The following is a 16,781-nucleotide window of genomic DNA, read 5'->3' as shown; positions in this document are numbered from 1 at the left end:
CGCGCTCAGAAATTTGAGTCTGTTTAGGCGGGACTCGACGAGGATAAAGAAAGAGCGGAAGAGAGGAGAGAGAGGAGAGGGAGGAGAGGGAGGAGAGGGAGGAGAGAGAGAAGAGAGAGGAGAGAGAGGAGAAGAGAGGAGAAGAGAGGAGAAGAGAGGTGAAGAGAGAGGAGAGAGAGGAGAGGGAGGAGAGGGAGGAGAGAGAGGAGGGAGGAAGAGGAGAGAGAGGAGAAGAGAGAGGAGAGAGAGGAGAGAGAGGAGAAGAGAGAGGAGAGAGAGGAGAGAGAGGAGAAGAGAGAGGAGAGAGAGGAGAGAGAGGAGAAGAGAGACGAGAGAGGAGAGGAGAGAGGAGAAGATAGAGGAGAGAGAGGAGAAGAGAGAGGAGAGAGGAGAAGAGAGAGGAGAGAGAGGAGAGATAGGAGAAGATAGAGGAGAGAGAGGAGAGAGGAGAAGAGAGAGGATAGAGAGGAGAAGAGAGAGGAGAGAGAGAGGAGAAGAAAGGGAGGAGAGGGAGGAGAGGGAGGAGAGGGAGGAGAGAGAGGTGAGAGGAGAAAGAGGAGAGAGAGGAGAGAGAGGAGAGAGGAGAAAGAGCAGAGAGAGAGGAGAGAGGAGAGAGAGGAGAAAGAGCAGAGAGAGGAGAAAGAGGAGAGTGAGGAGAAAGAGTAGAGAGAGGAGAAAGAGTAGAGAGAGGAGAAGAGAGAGGAGAGAGCAGAAGAAAGAAGAGAGAAAGGAGAGAGGAGAGAGTAGAAGAGAGGGAGAGGCAGAGAGAGAAAGAGAGGGAGATAGAAAAGAAAGACAGAAGAGAGAGAAGAGAGGGGAGAGACCAGAAGTAAGAGAGAAGAGAGAAAGGAGAGGAGAGAGCAGAAGTAAGAGAGAAGAGAGAAAGAGAGGGAGATAGAAAAGAAAGACAGAAGAGAGGGGAGAGACCAGAAGTAAGAGAGAAGAGAGAAAGGAGAGAGGAGAGAGCAGAAGTAAGAGAGAAGAGAGAAAGAGAGGGAGATAGAAAAGAAAGACAAAAGAGAGAGAAGAGCGGGGAGAGAGAGGAGAGAGAGAGGAGAGCAGAAGAAAGACTGAAAGAGCAGAGAGAGGAGAGAGAGAAGAGAGCAGAAGAAAGACTGAAAGAGCAGAGAGAGGAGAGAGAAAAGAGAGCAGAAGAAAGACTGAAAGAGCAGAGAGAGGAGAGAGAGAAGAGAGCAGAAGAAAGAGAGAAGAGAGAGGAGAGAGCAGAAGAGAGCAGAAGAAAGAGAGAAGAGAGAGGAGAGAGAGAAGAGAGCAGAAGAAAGAGAGAAGAGAGAGGAGAGAGAGAAGAGAGCAGAAGAAAGAGAGAAGAGAGAGGAGAGAGAGAAGAGAGCAGAAGAAAGGGAGAAGAGACAAGAGAGAGAAAGAGAGGCGCACACATATATATATAGAGAGAGAAGCATGGGGAGAGAGAGAGTGTGTCGCCGTACTTGGTTTGGACTGGAGATGGGAGGAGGCGAGGCGGGTTTCGCGGCGCGGTTGCTGGAGAAGGTGGGAGTGGATAAACCCTGGCTGGCCCCGAAGACCTGGGAGTCCATTCCCTCCCACGGCGGCAAGCCCCCGCCTCTCGCCCGCGCTTCTCCATCCCCCGAATTCATGGCTCCCATCTCCGATCCCTTGATCGTCTCGGTGAGTGTTTCCTTGCGCCGATGCAAATCTAGCACGAGTTTTTTTTCTTCTTTTTTCTGCCGATTGGAAGCATCGTTTCTGTCATTTTGAATAATTTTCTGTCAGTGATCGTTTCTTTCATTTTGAAAAATCTTCTGTGAATGATCGCTTCTATCGTTGGATGCAAATCCTGCATGAGTTTGAAAAATCTTCTGTGAATGATCGTCTCTGTCATTTGAAAAATCTTCTGTGAATGATCGTTTCTATCATTTTGAAAAATCTTGTATGAATTATCGCTCCTATCGTTGGATGCAAATTGAGCATGAGTTTGAAAAATCTTCTGTGAATGATCGTTTCGGTCATTTGAAAAATCTTCTGTGAATGATCGTTTCTATCATTTTGAAAAATCTTCTGTGAGTTATCGCTCCTATCGTTGGATGCAAATTGAGCATGAGTTTGAAAAATCTTCTGTGAATGATCGTTTCGGTCATTTGAAAAATCTTCTGTGAATGATCGTTTCTATCATTTTGAAAAATCATCTGTGAATTATCGCTTCTATCGTTGGATGCAAATCCAGCATGAGTTTGAAAAATCTTCTGTGAATGATCGTTTCTGTCATTTGAAAAATCCTCTGTGAGTGATCGTTTCTATCATTTTGAAAAATCTTCTGTGAATTATCGCTCCTATCGTTGGATGCAAATTGAGCATGAGTTTGAAAAATCTTCTGTGAATGATCGTTTCGGTCATTTGAAAAATCTTCTGTGAGTGATCGTTTCTATCATTTTGAAAAATCTTCTGTGAATTATCGCTCCTATCGTTGGATGCAAATTGAGCATGAGTTTGAAAAATCTTCTGTGAATGATCGTTTCGGTCATTTGAAAAATCTTCTGTGAGTGATCGTTTCTATCATTTTGAAAAATCTTCTGTGAATTATCGCTCCTATCGTTGGATGCAAATTGAGCATGAGTTTGAAAAATCTTCTGTGAATGATCGTTTCGGTCATTTGAAAAATCTTCTGTGAATGATCGTTTCTATCATTTTGAAAAATCTTCTGTGAGTTATCGCTCCTATCGTTGGATGCAAATTGAGCATGAGTTTGAAAAATCTTCTGTGAATGATCGTTTCTGTCATTTGAAAAATCTTCTGTGAATGATCGTTTCTATCATTTTGAAAAATCTTCTGTGAGTTATCGCTCGTATCGTTGGATGCAAATTGAGCATGAGTTTGAAAAATCTTCTGTGAATGATCGTTTCGGTCATTTGAAAAATCTTCTGTGAATGATCGTTTCTATCATTTTGAAAAATCATCTGTGAATTATCGCTTCTATCGTTGGATGCAAATCCAGCATGAGTTTGAAAAATCTTCTGTGAATGATCGTTTCGGTCATTTGAAAAATCTTCTGTGAGTGATCGTTTCTATCATTTTGAAAAATCATCTGTGAATTATCGCTTCTATCGTTGGATGCAAATCCAGCATGAGTTTGAAAAATCTTCTGTGAATGATCGTTTCTGTCATTTGAAAAATCTTCTGTGAGTGATCGTTTCTATCATTTTGAAAAATCTTCTGTGAATTATCGCTCCTATCGTTGGATGCAAATTGAGCATGAGTTTGAAAAATCTTCTGTGAATGATCGTTTCGGTCATTTGAAAAATCTTCTGTGAATGATCGTTTCTATCATTTTGAAAAATCTTCTGTGAGTTATCGCTCCTATCGTTGGATGCAAATTGAGCATGAGTTTGAAAAATCTTCTGTGAATGATCGTTTCTGTCATTTGAAAAATCTTCTGTGAGTGATCGTTTCTATCATTTTGAAAAATCTTCTGTGAGTTATCGCTCCTATCGTTGGATGCAAATTGAGCATGAGTTTGAAAAATCTTCTGTGAATGATCGTTTCGGTCATTTGAAAAATCTTCTGTGACTGATCGTTTCTATCATTTTGAAAAATCTTCTGTGAGTTATCGCTCCTATCGTTGGATGCAAATTGAGCATGAGTTTGAAAAATCTTCTGTGAATGATCGTTTCGGTCATTTGAAAAATCTTCTGTGACTGATCGTTTCTATCATTTTGAAAAATCATCTGTGAATTATCGCTCCTATCGTTGGATGCAAATTGAGCATGAGTTTGAAAAATCTTCTGTGAATGATCGTTTCGGTCATTTGAAAAATCTTCTGTGAATGATCGTTTCTATCATTTTGAAAAATCTTCTGTGAGTTATCGCTCCTATCGTTGGATGCAAATTGAGCATGAGTTTGAAAAATCTTCTGTGAATGATCGTTTCGGTCATTTGAAAAATCTTCTGTGAATGATCGTTTCTATCATTTTGAAAAATCATCTGTGAATTATCGCTTCTATCGTTGGATGCAAATCCAGCATGAGTTTGAAAAATCTTCTGTGAATGATCGTTTCGGTCATTTGAAAAATCTTCTGTGAGTGATCGTTTCTATCATTTTGAAAAATCTTCTGTGAATTATCGCTCCTATCGTTGGATGCAAATTGAGCATGAGTTTGAAAAATCTTCTGTGAATGATCGTTTCGGTCATTTGAAAAATCTTCTGTGAATGATCGTTTCTATCATTTTGAAAAATCATCTGTGAGTTATCGCTTCTATCGTTGGATGCAAATCCAGCATGAGTTTGAAAAATCTTCTGTGAATGATCGTTTCTGTCATTTGAAAAATCTTCTGTGAGTGATCGTTTCTATCATTTTGAAAAATCATCTGTGAATTATCGCTTCTATCGTTGGATGCAAATCCAGCATGAGTTTGAAAAATCTTCTGTGAATGATCGTTTCTGTCATTTGAAAAATCTTCTGTGAGTGATCGTTTCTATCATTTTGAAAAATCTTCTGTGAATTATCGCTCCTATCGTTGGATGCAAATCGAGCATGAGTTTCTTTTTTCTGCCGATTTGAAGCATTGTTTCTGTCATTTTGAAAGAGCTTATGTCAATGATAGTGTTACTTGGTTTGGTTTTTTTTGTTGTCACTTTCCAGGAGACGGCGCTTGTGAGACTAGTTCTAAATGCCCTACAAGGAGTAAAATCGGCCATTGATGAGTTACAGAAAGCTTCATCCGTATTTTCTCAAAGTCTAGCTGATAGGAACATTCACAGGAACCCCAAATTCTGGCATCGATCGTCCAGCATGTCTTCCCTTGGAAGTTTACTGGAATCTATTGCACATTCTGGTCTCGTCTTCTTTCTCCTCCGCAAATTTGTAAATTACTTCCTCGGCATGGAATCAAGAGAACGTCATCCTGAGAAAGATCAAGATGGAAAAATAGACTGGAAAAGATCATCAACAAAGCATTTTCGGGATTCTGAGAAGGATGAATGTTCAGATTACCCTCCCTTTACTCTTGTTAACCAGGCATTTGCGGTTGCATTGAGGAAAATTTTGGAGGGGTATATTTGTGCATTGAACACGGTATTTGCCTCAATAGAAGTCCGGCGCTCATCGAAGATTGATTCTCAAAATTCAGGAGGCTTTCCTAATAATATTTCGGAAATCACTCTCTTGGAGGTTTATTTGCATACAAGAGAACTCAGAACACGTATCGAAGTTCTTGGACACTTATGTGGTATTTTAAAAGATAATCTCGAATTCTCTAAGCTTTCAGCCGAGGAATTTTCTTCTGTTATGGACTCAGTCTACAGTTCCTTCCCAAGAGGTGCAGATCTGTTAACATATTTGTACGTTCAAACCCGAGTAAGCTTGATCCAACTGTAATCCAAAGAATCTTATTTCACTATAAAATTTGCCATTTTTTAGTCCCGAGCATCTTACTGAGTTATTGAGTTCAGTCGTTTCTTGTTATATGTCTTGTGCATCATTGACTTTTGTAGTGGTGGTTTGAGGCATCAAAGAAATTGTCCTTAGTTTGTGGTCTTTTTGTCTTGGCTACCACTTCATGGAATTTAAAGATGTAGACTAATTTCCTGTACCAAAAGAAATCTTCAGAGGATGTACCTCTGTGGAATAGTTGAGGGAAGTAGGTAGTGGGGTATAAAGATCATTTTTTTGAAAGAAAGGTAGGGGAGATCACACAAAGTCAGTGACCCCCCCCCCCCCCCGATGAGATAAAAATGTACTATTGATAAGTAGATGAAGGACCTAAAAGGCCAGTTCCCCGGGCTTTTATACCATGCAGCGGTAAAACCCACAGCTGTTTGTACCACAACATCCGTTGATGCTTCCCGTTTGTCAAAAATGACTTTGTTGCTGTGCGGCCATAGTGCCCATAGCAATGCAAAAGGTCAAACTCGTCTCTCTCGCCCCCTGAGTGCTTCAGTCTTTATAGAGTCCCAAAAGCCTCCTTTGATGAGACATTCATCCCCGTGATTGGCTCACAGGTCTAGACCACTCTGGCAAAGGAGCAGTCAAAAAAGAGGTCAGAGCAATCCTCATCACCGTTTGCGCACATAGCACAGTGCGGTGAAGCTTCTGGGAGCCATCTCTTCTGGACGACCTTCTCCACTAGCCTTCGCTAGAGGAGCAACCAATAGAAAAATTTCACCGTAAATGGGGAACTTTTGTCGCCATATGATGCGACACAGGTGGAGGATCCTCGGTTCACCTTAAATGGGGAAATTTCACCTTAAATGTTTGCAGCTGAGTTTCGCATGAGCATCTTAGACATAGAAGGATGCGCCTATCCACTTCCACCCACTCTATGTCCCTCCAACGGGGGTAGGTGTATTAGGGTTTGTTGCATCTGTTATGATCCCCTCGAGTGCATCAGATCCAGAATAGTAGATGTAGAATATCGTGCAAGAATTCGTAGAAACTAGCTTGGACGAGTAAAATATTGTCAGAATACAAAGTAAGACAAACTGATGTGAGGGTAGATAGTTCCCCATGCTGGAGCATCAGGATCGGTATTCTCCCCGCTTGCTGAAAAGGATGGAGGTCGGATTGGCTCCACCACGATCAAGAGAATCTCCCTCTGTGTTGCTGATTTAAGAAAAGTTGGGTCCCCATCTATCGCGATTTCCCCCTTATTTATAGCTTGTGTTTCCCGTTTTAATGCGTTTGAACGACCACTTTTCAGTCCTGCCCTTGGCTCGGCCTCACTCCTGCGCCTGTTACTTTGGTAAGTTTGTGGTAGATCCTTAACAGCATCCTCGTATAATTTTCCACTCTTTGGTCAGACAGGGTGTCGCCCAAGCATGGGGTCCATGTGCCATACCAGCACTCTCTAATTGTGGCATGGGGGGTCCTTGCAAGAGCAAACAGTGTGAGAATTCTGTCTTAAATGTGCCTTGGGGGGACCATGCATCTAGCCAAAATCAGAATGATGTGGCATCCCCAGCTTGACTTCGAAGAAATCTCAGACTTGAAGAAACACCTGCATAAGCCCTTGCTAGAATGCGCATACTACTCGAGCTGGATTTCTATGAACTTGCCGGTCCAAGGTCGAGCCATAATATATTTTAAAACCCATGTAGCCATAGCAGTATCGTGTCCCATAAGTCTATACACCCGCTTGGCCAATAAGGTTAGGTTGAGATTTTGCAATTTCAGTACTCCCGGGCCCCCCAAGCAATGTCAATGAACCCCTGTCGATGAGAGACAGATATTTTATGGGGAGCGTACCACTAGTGTCCCCAATGCTTTGGAACAAAAACCTTTCTCTTGCGACATTACAAGGCCAACGAAGGTTGATTTGGTGCGATTAATTTGTAGTTCGGAACAGTCCGCAAAAAGTTCTAGCAAGATAGATAAGTTTTTAGCCTCCTCCTCAACCCCCTTTCTGAAACTGTTATCGTCCGCATATTGCAGAAGAGGAATACCTGCCGGGAAATTAGGGGTCTGAAAACCTTTCAGCAGGTTGTTGGAGCAAGCCTCCATTGTGCTTATGGCAAGGGCATCCAAGGCCAAGACAGAGAGTAACGGGGCTAGAGGGCATCCTTGTCTAACCCCAGGCTGCAGAATTCCAGCCTCCTTCGGAATGTCTGTTCACCAGCACCGCGTAAGAGTAGGATGTAATACAATTTTTTGTCCACCCCACCCATTTGGCCGGAAAACCTTGACTCTGCAAATAAGCCTTTTAGAAGTCCCGATCAAGGCAGTCGTATGCCTTTGCAAAATCCACGTTCCTATCTTTTCAATGTTTTCCACGCGGTCAAGATTTCTGATGCGACGACTGCACCATGAATCAATTGCTGTCTGGGAATAAAGGCAGATTGAAAAGGACCTACCAAGTCACCTATAACTCTCTGAGCTGGTTGGCCAAGACCTTGGCTATGATAAGATATATGGAGGTTGATAGTGCGATAGGCTGAAATCTCCCACTCTAGTGGCTCCTCAACATTTTGGGAGAAGTACCAATTAAGCACGGTTATTTTTTTCCAACCCAAAATTTCCTTATTGAAATTTCGCCACCTAGGCATCACCCCTGTCGTGATTGTCTTCCCAAAGATACTGTAAAAGAAGACAGGGAGGCCATCGGGCCTAGATGCTCCTTCACCATTTAGTCGCTTGATCGCGGCTAGGACTTCTGTCTCTGAGAAAGGACACACCGTTTCTCTCCATTGTTCCTCACTTAGTCTAGTTGCTCCTCTTCTGCTCCACCTCCATTGGTGTCTAGCCCCTCCTCATGAGAAGCACCTTAAGTCATCTGTCAGTGCTCTGCCAACAGTTTTGGCACCCACGTACTCTTGGTTTCCTGTATGTACCCTCAGTATCTGATTTGTTCGCCTCCTATTTGCTATGAGATAAAAGAATCTTGTGTTTGCATCTCTCTCCTTTTGCTATAGTTGTCTTGACCTTTGCTACCAATCGATCTCCACTTTCTTCTCCTCCTATGCTATTGTCCCTCTATTTTTATGGCACTCTCTTGCTTCTTTTTTGTGATAAACATTTGATATCTTCTAGATCATCCAAAACCCTGTTTTTGGCTAAATCTTCGACTCGTCTTCTATGTCGCTTTTCTCTTTTATGTTTTCTCAGTTCCAAGAGGTAGTTGCGTAGGCCTCCAATTTTGTTGGACAAGTTTTCTGTGGCTGAACCCTGTTGTAGACCTTCTATTCACCATCTTGCTATCTCCTCCTTGAAGCCAGGATCTGTCCATTTTAAAATATGTGGATCGCAAGGTTCTCTCTTGTGAATGCCAAATTATCGGAGTGTGGTATGTGCAATCCCCTGGCCCCATTTGACTACCAACTCACCCCCTGCTATTCAGTCATCCATCTCAATGTTTGTCTCCTACATGGGCTTGTTGCCTTTTCGATTCCATGTCTTGAATCTGCCTCCTCTTTATGCCCCATCTCTGCTCCCGTCATACTCCTCTCATTCTGCTCCTTCATGTTTTCCTCATCAGTGGGCTGCTCCACTTGGATTCCCCACTGCTCCAATAATTGACCTGCCTTGCCTGATTCTGCAAAACGAAGACAACCTCCTTTCCCCACTACCAGCCACACCTTCGCAACTGTCTCATTGCGTACAGACCATCGTTTTCTTCTATTTGCCAATGTTAGTGAGAGACTAGCTACTATGGGCTAATGGGCCCTATTCTATAAGCCCATTAGCCCATCTATCCTTCTCTCTCTTAGGGTATACATACCCACCTATGTACTCAGTTATGTGCATGTTATTATCTTCCTCTTTCCTTCCACAACATGGTATCAGAGCTCCAGAGCTCCTCACCTAGGGTTTGACATCGCCCGGACATCGCCGCTGCCGCTCTTGCAGCAGCAGCCGCTGCCGCCGCGCGCACGCGCAGCAGCCCGCAGCCGCCGCGTGCACGCGCAGCAGCCCGCCGCCGCCGCGCGCACGCGCCGCAGCCCGCAGCCGCCAGACGCCGCACGCCCGCGCCGCAGCCGCCAGCTGCCGCGCGCCCGAGCCGCAGCCGCCCGCCGCCGCGCGCACGCGCCGCAGCCCTAGCCGCAGCGCGCGCGCCGCAGCCGCCGCCGCGCGCCACGCGCCGCAGCCCTACCCGCAGCGCGCCTACGCCGCAGCCGCCCGCCGCCGCGCGCACGTGCCGCAGCTCCAGCCGCAGCGCGCCCACGCCGCAGCCGCCAGCCGCCGCGCGACGCCGCCGCAGCCCTAGCCGCAGCCCGCCCGCGCCACAGCCCTAGCCGCAGCGCGCCGCGCCGCAGCCGCCAGCGCTGCAGACGCACGCCGCAGCGCGCCACGCAGCAGCCGCCAGCCGCTGCGCGCACGCGCGCCGCAGCCGCCAGCCGCAGCCAGCCGCCGCTGCATGCCGCCACCGAAACCAACATGCCGCTCACTGAGACTGACTTCGCCGAGAGGCCCTTGTCCTACAAGGTGGCCCATCCGCTCCCATCCGCTCCCATCCGCCTCTCCTACAAGGTGGCCCCGATGCTCTCGCCTCTCCTTCTTGGAAAGCGGCGATGGATGAGGAGATGCAGTCTCTCCTCAAGAACCACACGTGGGACGTCGTTCCACTTCCCCCTGGCAAGAGGGCTGTGGACTGCAAGTGGATCCACGCCAAGAAGCATCATGCGGACGGGACTCTCGAACGCCTCAAGTCTCGGCTTGTGGCTCGGGGGTTCACTCAGTCCTATGGCGTAGACTACTTCGAGACGTTCTCACCAGTGGCGAAGATGGAGACTGTCCGTCTTCTTTTGGCTCTTGCGGCCCATTTCCACTTGACCATCCGCCAGTTCGACGTCAAGAATGCCTTCTTGCATGGCGATCTGACGGAAGAGGTGTACATGCAGCAGCCGCCGGGCTATTCTCTCGGCCTCCCGGTCACGCAGCCGCCTGCGGAAGTCTCTCTATGGACTCAAGCAGTCTCCGCGCATGTGGTTTGGGCGGTTCTCCTCCGTTCTGAAGACCGAAGGGTACACTCAGAGTAATGGAGATGCCTCCCTCTTCTTCCGTCACAGCCCGACCGGGATCTCCATTCTTGCCGTGTACGTCGACAACATCCTCATCACAGGGTCTGATGCTGCTGAAGCTGTCCGCCTGAGCGCCGCCTTGGCTAAGGAGTTTGAGATCAAGGCCCTCGGCCTTCTTCGCTACTTCCTTGGTCTCGAGGTGGCCTACTCTCCTCGTGGGATCTTCGTCTCACAGCAGAAATACACCGTCGACTTACTAGCACTGACTGGGATGACCGATTGTGCGCCGATGAGCACTCCCATTGATCCCAACGTCAAGTTGGGCAAAGGGGAGGATTCACCACTGACGAATTCCCACCGGTATCAGCAACTGGTGGGGAAACTCCTCTACTTGACGCACAATCGGCCTGACATCGCCTTCGCCGTCAACTTGCTCAGTCAGTTTATGCATTCTCCCCGAGAGGTTCACCGTCAGGCCGCCCACCGGGTTCTTGCGTACCTGAAGGGCTGCCCCGGCAAGGGCCTGCTCTTCCCTCGCAGTACTGACCGGACCGTCAAAGTATACACTGATGCTGACTTCGCCGGTTCCGTTGTGGATCATCGGTCTACCACGGGCTACTGCACGTTTGTTTTTGGCAGTCTTGTCAGCTGGAAAAGCAGCAAGCAGGACAAAGTGTCCCGTTCTAGTGCCGAAGCCGAGTACCGCGCACTCGCCGATGTGGCCTCCGAGGGCCAGTGGATCTATGGCATCCTTCACGATCTCCGCGTGGAGTACGCCGGCCCGATTCACTTCTACTGCGACAACAAATCGACGATCGCGTTGGCCAAGAACCCTGGACAACAAGGACGTATCAAGCACATGGAGCGCAACCGCTACTTCTTCAAGGAGCGAGTCGACGAAGGGATCTTTGACCTTGATTTTGTTGCCTCCGCCAACCAGGCAGCGGACGTCCTCACTAAGGGCCTCTCCCGCCCACTTCTTCAACGTGCCGTCTCCAAGCTCGGCATGGAAGATATCCATACTTCTCTTGCGGGGGGGTGTTAGTGAGAGACTAGCTACTATGGGCTAATGGGCCCTATTCTATAAGCCCATTAGCCCATCTATCCTTCTCTCTCTTAGGGTATACATACCCACCTATGTACTCAGTTATGTGCATGTTATTATCTTCCTCTTTCCTTCCACAACAGCCAAAGATATCCCCCTTCATAATCGGCCACCCTATGTGCAATCTTCTCTGTGCTCCGAGCTTGGTTCCTCCTACCATACTTGCTCCCTCATGCTCAGTGCTCCCGGGATGATCCTCTCATCGTGTAAATCTATATTCTTTTGTCTAATCTTCGGCTGGGCGTTTGTCCCACTATCCTTCCGTGGTGTGTTATCTGCTAGTGGGGTTTGTGTTGTCGAAGAAGCCTGAGATGCGATGGTCTTCTGGAGGTCCTCTCTATTAGTGGTCATCGTCCCATTGGATTCTTTGTTTACTTTCTCTTTCATCAATGGAGTCTCCAATAGTTGTCGGATGTCATTAAACTTCACTAATACTTCAGCATGCCCATGCTGTGTCTGGGTTGATAAGATTGTGTTTCTTGGGCATCGCCTTGCCTCTGGCCCTCGCACCTCTGGTGGCGGTGCTGATGGGGGTGGAACACTGACACCTTCACCCTGCATGTACCTTCTGGCAGTCGCCGCATAAGCCAAGGTGGAGGTGAGAGACCCCTATCCATGTCAACTTCTAGTATTGCGACACTCGGGTCTCCATAGTCCTAACCCATTGATAGAATATCACGTAGTCGATCAAAGGGTCTAACCAGGGCTGCTAGTACAGTATGAACCTGATACCCCATTGGCATCCCATGAAGCTCCAAGATGATCTTCTCAGACTCATTGTAGAGAGTCCATCGCAGGGAAGCACTCAACGCCATCTTATCAATCCATTCCCAAAGGCTGGTTTCATCCGCACACCGACACATATGCCGCCATAGACACCTCTTGTAAGAAGAGATCTCTGATGTCCAATCTCCAAAGTTCTGCCTCTCCGAAGTGCGGGAATTTCCTCCAGAGCGCACTCTTGTCCTCTCCATAATCCCTGGGTCGTTTCACCCCTTCGCCAAGTAGACATTCTTGGAAAGACTGTTTGTGTGCATTTGCCCTCCCCTCTAGCTCAGTCTCGTCCTGCGGGGTCCTTACGTCTCTCCCTTGCGCTTTGACTCTTGGAATCTCCTTCCATGAAGCAGCGCGACCCGTCATCAGGCATGAGGACTGTCGGTGTGGAAGTCCTTATCAGTTCCTACATGTCAGTGGATCTTGGGCGTAGTGACCTCTCGAGAGGCAGCAAAAACAGCGTAATTCACACTCTTTGTTTTTGTTTTTGCCTTCTTGAGTTGCTTGGTCAGTCCTTAGTCCTCAGTTCAACCTGGGAAGGGCCAAAAGGAAACTTCTCATGTAGCCAAGAACTGGAGCTCCTGCTTCGGACATGATTCAACGGCTGCCTCTCAGACTCTCAGTTGGTTGGTGTTGCATAGTAATTCATCTCCGCGACTTCTCTTTGTCTACTCCGTCTGGATTTGACTTGGGAGGCCCCCGTTTGTCTGCCCGTTGCAATAAGGGCTTGGTGATCTTGGTTTGGCCATGGGTCGAGGAAGGAAGTCGATTCTGTAGTATATTCATTACATGTCCGAGTTGTTCCTCGCCTCCCACCAGTCCCCGGGAATTGAGTCCTCTCAATTTGGTGAACTTTACGGAGGCACAATAGAGTAACCGAAATGACCTCCCTAAAACCCCCTCTAAATCAGTACCCCGTTGGCGTCTTCACATTGTGAATGACACTATTCATTGATTTCGTCCTCCCCCTAAGCACCACCTGATTAGGGTGCAGCCAGATTGCCCATAGCACTGCGGGAAGCCTTCCTCATTCTTGCTTGCTCCTGTACCTGCCCTCCGTGACGGAGAGCCAAAAGGCTGTGTCAGAAGAGATATCCACCCCTGTGATCTGCTGCGATGTCCATACACCCTGGGTGAACAATCTTCGTCTCTCTTTGCACACATATGGCATTCTGCTGAGGCTGTCAGAACCAGTCTTTTCTCAAAGAATAGTGTCATCAGATGCCGTCTGCTCAGCAGCCAACTGAGGATGTGCACCTTGCAAGGGACTTTCTGCTTCCACAACGAGGCGTATGAAATGCCTCACCACCCCCAACCATCTCGTGACTCGCTTGAAGGGCTGAGTTGTATGAGTGTCTGTTTCATGCCCAACAGTTCTTCAAACCTTGGCTCCAACAAGGCTGCTGCCAATATTGGATTCCATGCTCCATCCCAGCATTTTCTGACTGCGGTCTGCAGTTTACATGTGAGGGCAAAAAGCCTTGGAAACTCCTCCATTAGGATATCTTTATTTGACCAATTATCTGTCCCGGGAGACCAGAGACATCTTCTGTGAGCCTTGGATCCTGCTCCTCCCCTAAAAAACCTTCTCATTGAGCCCTCCAAATGTTTCCTACACCCATGGGCATCTTAAGGATGACGAGGGAAAAATGGATTGCTGAAAGAACCAAGCTGAGTAATTCCAAACAGCCCCCCTTTTTTAATATTCTATTCTGCCCCCTCTCTAATCTCATTTCCAACTTCTCCATCATCAGCTGCCACGCTGCCATCAAGATTAGACTCCCCATCAGTGGTAGACCTAAATAGCGCATAGGAACTTATCGTATGGGTGCTCCTAATGCACTAGCGCAATGTTTTTCCTCCACTGAAGAAAGCCCGAATCTCACAAATGATGATTAGACTCGATTGAGCTGTAGATCTAAGAAGTCTGCAATTAGGTCTAATAATGTCGAGATGTTACGAGCTTCCTCAGATTCTACTATGAAAGTCATATTGTCATATGCATACCAGAGTAAAGAGATACCCTTTGGGTAGCGCGTGGTCTGAAATTCTCTTAGGAGGCCTTGTTCACATGCTTTAAGTGTACATGGCCATAGTGTGCACTGCAAGGACAAATAGCAGTGGTGCTAACAGACAACCCTGCCTGACTTCCCATTGCGAATGGATCCATACCCCCTCTGGACGCCCATTCACCAGGAATGAAAAAGAATGGAACGTGACACAATGCCTCACCTGTGCCACCCATTCATCCGGAAAGCCACATTTGCGCATAACAGATCATTGAAACTTCCATTTGAGGGAATCCTATGTCTTTGCGAAGTTAACTTTCCACTTGAAGCCCTTTGTCCCTTTTCTCTTCCTTGCTTTGAGAATTTCCCCTCCATCTACTGCTAGGTCCACTACTGCCGGGAATGAATGCCGATTGGAAGATCCAACTAGATCTCCAATAAACACCGATTGTAAATCTGTTACTGAGTGACTGATATAGTTCTGCCCAGAACTTATCATAAAATGAAGAGAAACCATCACCAAGCTACACTTGCGACCATCCTAGCACGTGAGGATTCAAATTAGTTACAAGTTGGGAAGACAAGCCTAAAAATAAAGAAATGTGGGTGGGAGAAGGGGGATGGCTTTCTTGATTTCCACACCAGAACGTTGTTTCTTGGGGAAGCAGGGAGATTCTCCGTTACTCACGGGGGAGGGAAGTTGATGAGACCACACCGTTAGGCTAGTCCATGCTCATACCTCATCTCATCTTCACTTCTAGTTTCCATATTGTCAATGGACATCTTGTTGAACAGTATTGCTATATTTGGAAGGTTCTGGGAGCTCCAAAATTGAATAATTTCTGCGGATCTTGGGTCTACATCAATCATAATAGCGACTGAGGTCTGGAGAAGTGGGAGAGAACTTGCGACTGGAAAAGGAGGGATCTACCTTGGATTTCTTTGGTCATTCTATTTTTTATGTCCTTGATACATTGCACGTGATTTACAGTTTGGTTAATATCTTTTCTGTCCTTGGTATTTATTCATCTGAGTCTGGTATTTTCTTCCAAGAAAAAGTTCACGCACTAAATTTACATGATAAGACCAAATTAAGAGCAACTTTGGACACTTAGAAGAGGGGTGATATCCTCTACGAGGTCTGTTTTTCATCGTTCTGTCTTTAGGTACTTCCATGTAAATCTTATTCGTATTGTGACAGTGTTACTCATTTACTGATTGCAGTCTTGGCTAATATGGTACAATTTGACGTGAATTATCGTTTTCCCTACTTCTTTGTTTCATGAAGTGGATGCATGGATTTGTTTCATATTATCGTTTTGTTTACTACCGAAAATATCATTTTACACTCGATTATATGTTTAATGTCGATTGTCCTATTTATCCAGGATGCTGAATCAGTACACCTTCCTCTTCTAAAGTTCTTATTTCTAAGAACATATGAACCCTACTCTGTATTCATTCGAACCTGGATTTTCAAAGGAACAACTGAAGATCCCTATAAGGAATTTTTTGTAGAATCTTCTGGCAAGTCAACCTCATGTGATTCATACAGTGATTTTGTTAAGGTACTTTTGTCTCACATTCATTTATAATAAAATTTTGTCTTGACCCTTATCAATGTTTGCGTTATATTGCTACTATTCCCTTTTTTGATTTTTCATTTAAATTTGGTGATCCTTGATACAATCCTCTACCCCCAAAGGGTATCTTAGGAACTTAGCCCACTAGGGGCATTTTAGTACTTTGATGTTTAGGGTAGATTGCTTACGTTCCTTATAAATAGGTGTAGCCCTCCATTGAGGAGGGCAGTCAAGAATGAAGGTAAGTTTGGCCTCTTGGCTCAGTATCTCGATCCTCCTCGTCTCGGTCCCGTCCCCTTGACCGTCCAGCGATCCCCTACCCCCGTGATCGTCTCACCGGATCTTCAGCCGGCTCCCCTCCGATCCGATCCCTACCCCTACCGTTCGGTTCCCTTCTAGTCTCCGGCGATCCCCGTCCCCGCGATCATCAACCCTTCACCGCGTCATCAGGCGGCTCGTCCCCGGCCGATCCCTACCCCCTCTGCTTGGCCTGCCCTCTACCTTTCCCGTTTCGACTCTCCTACCCGGGGAACGTCTATCTCGCATCGCCCTCCAACCTTCTCCCAATACGAACCTAGATCAAGGTTCGTATCAATCCTCAATTAGCATCAAAACAGTTCCACGTGAAAGCGTCTCATGGATTTCCATTGAGATATTTTCACTCTTATTTAGATCGCTGTATTCCACAGCTTGCCTTCATTTCTTTAATTGTTTATGGTACAGATAGTTCAATCTTCTCACAGTTAGGAAATATTTTACCTTTTCAAAATCTAGAAATTCTCGCTTCTGCAGAAAAAAGAGTTTCTGAGCCATCAAATTTAATGCTCGCTGTTCAAAAGGACAGCAGGCCCATTTTTTTATCTATATGAATGCCAGATGCTTTG

The 16,781-nt window shown here is 46.4% G+C and overlaps 1 protein-coding gene across 1 annotated transcript in view; it reads left to right on the top strand.

The window, feature by feature from the left end:
- The first annotated feature begins 664 nt into the window (after positions 1-664).
- The window catches only part of LOC144702716 (Spc97 / Spc98 family of spindle pole body (SBP) component), a 30,879-nt gene continuing 14,762 nt past the window's right edge, over positions 665-16,781 (top strand). Inside the window, exons 1-3 of the mRNA XM_078574729.1 lie at positions 665-1,647; positions 4,617-5,330; positions 15,703-15,882. Of these exons, the coding sequence (XP_078430855.1) occupies positions 1,420-1,647; positions 4,617-5,330; positions 15,703-15,882 (1,122 nt within the window). The 5' untranslated portion in view covers positions 665-1,419. The remainder of the gene's footprint in view (positions 1,648-4,616; positions 5,331-15,702; positions 15,883-16,781) is intronic.

This window comes from Wolffia australiana, chromosome 4 (genome assembly GCF_029677425.1).
Source record: "Wolffia australiana isolate 7733 chromosome 4, ASM2967742v1".
Classification (NCBI taxonomy): Eukaryota; Viridiplantae; Streptophyta; class Magnoliopsida; order Alismatales; family Araceae; genus Wolffia; species Wolffia australiana.
The sequence above is the reverse complement of the archived record's forward strand: the minus strand, read 5'-3'. Positions and strand labels throughout refer to the sequence as shown.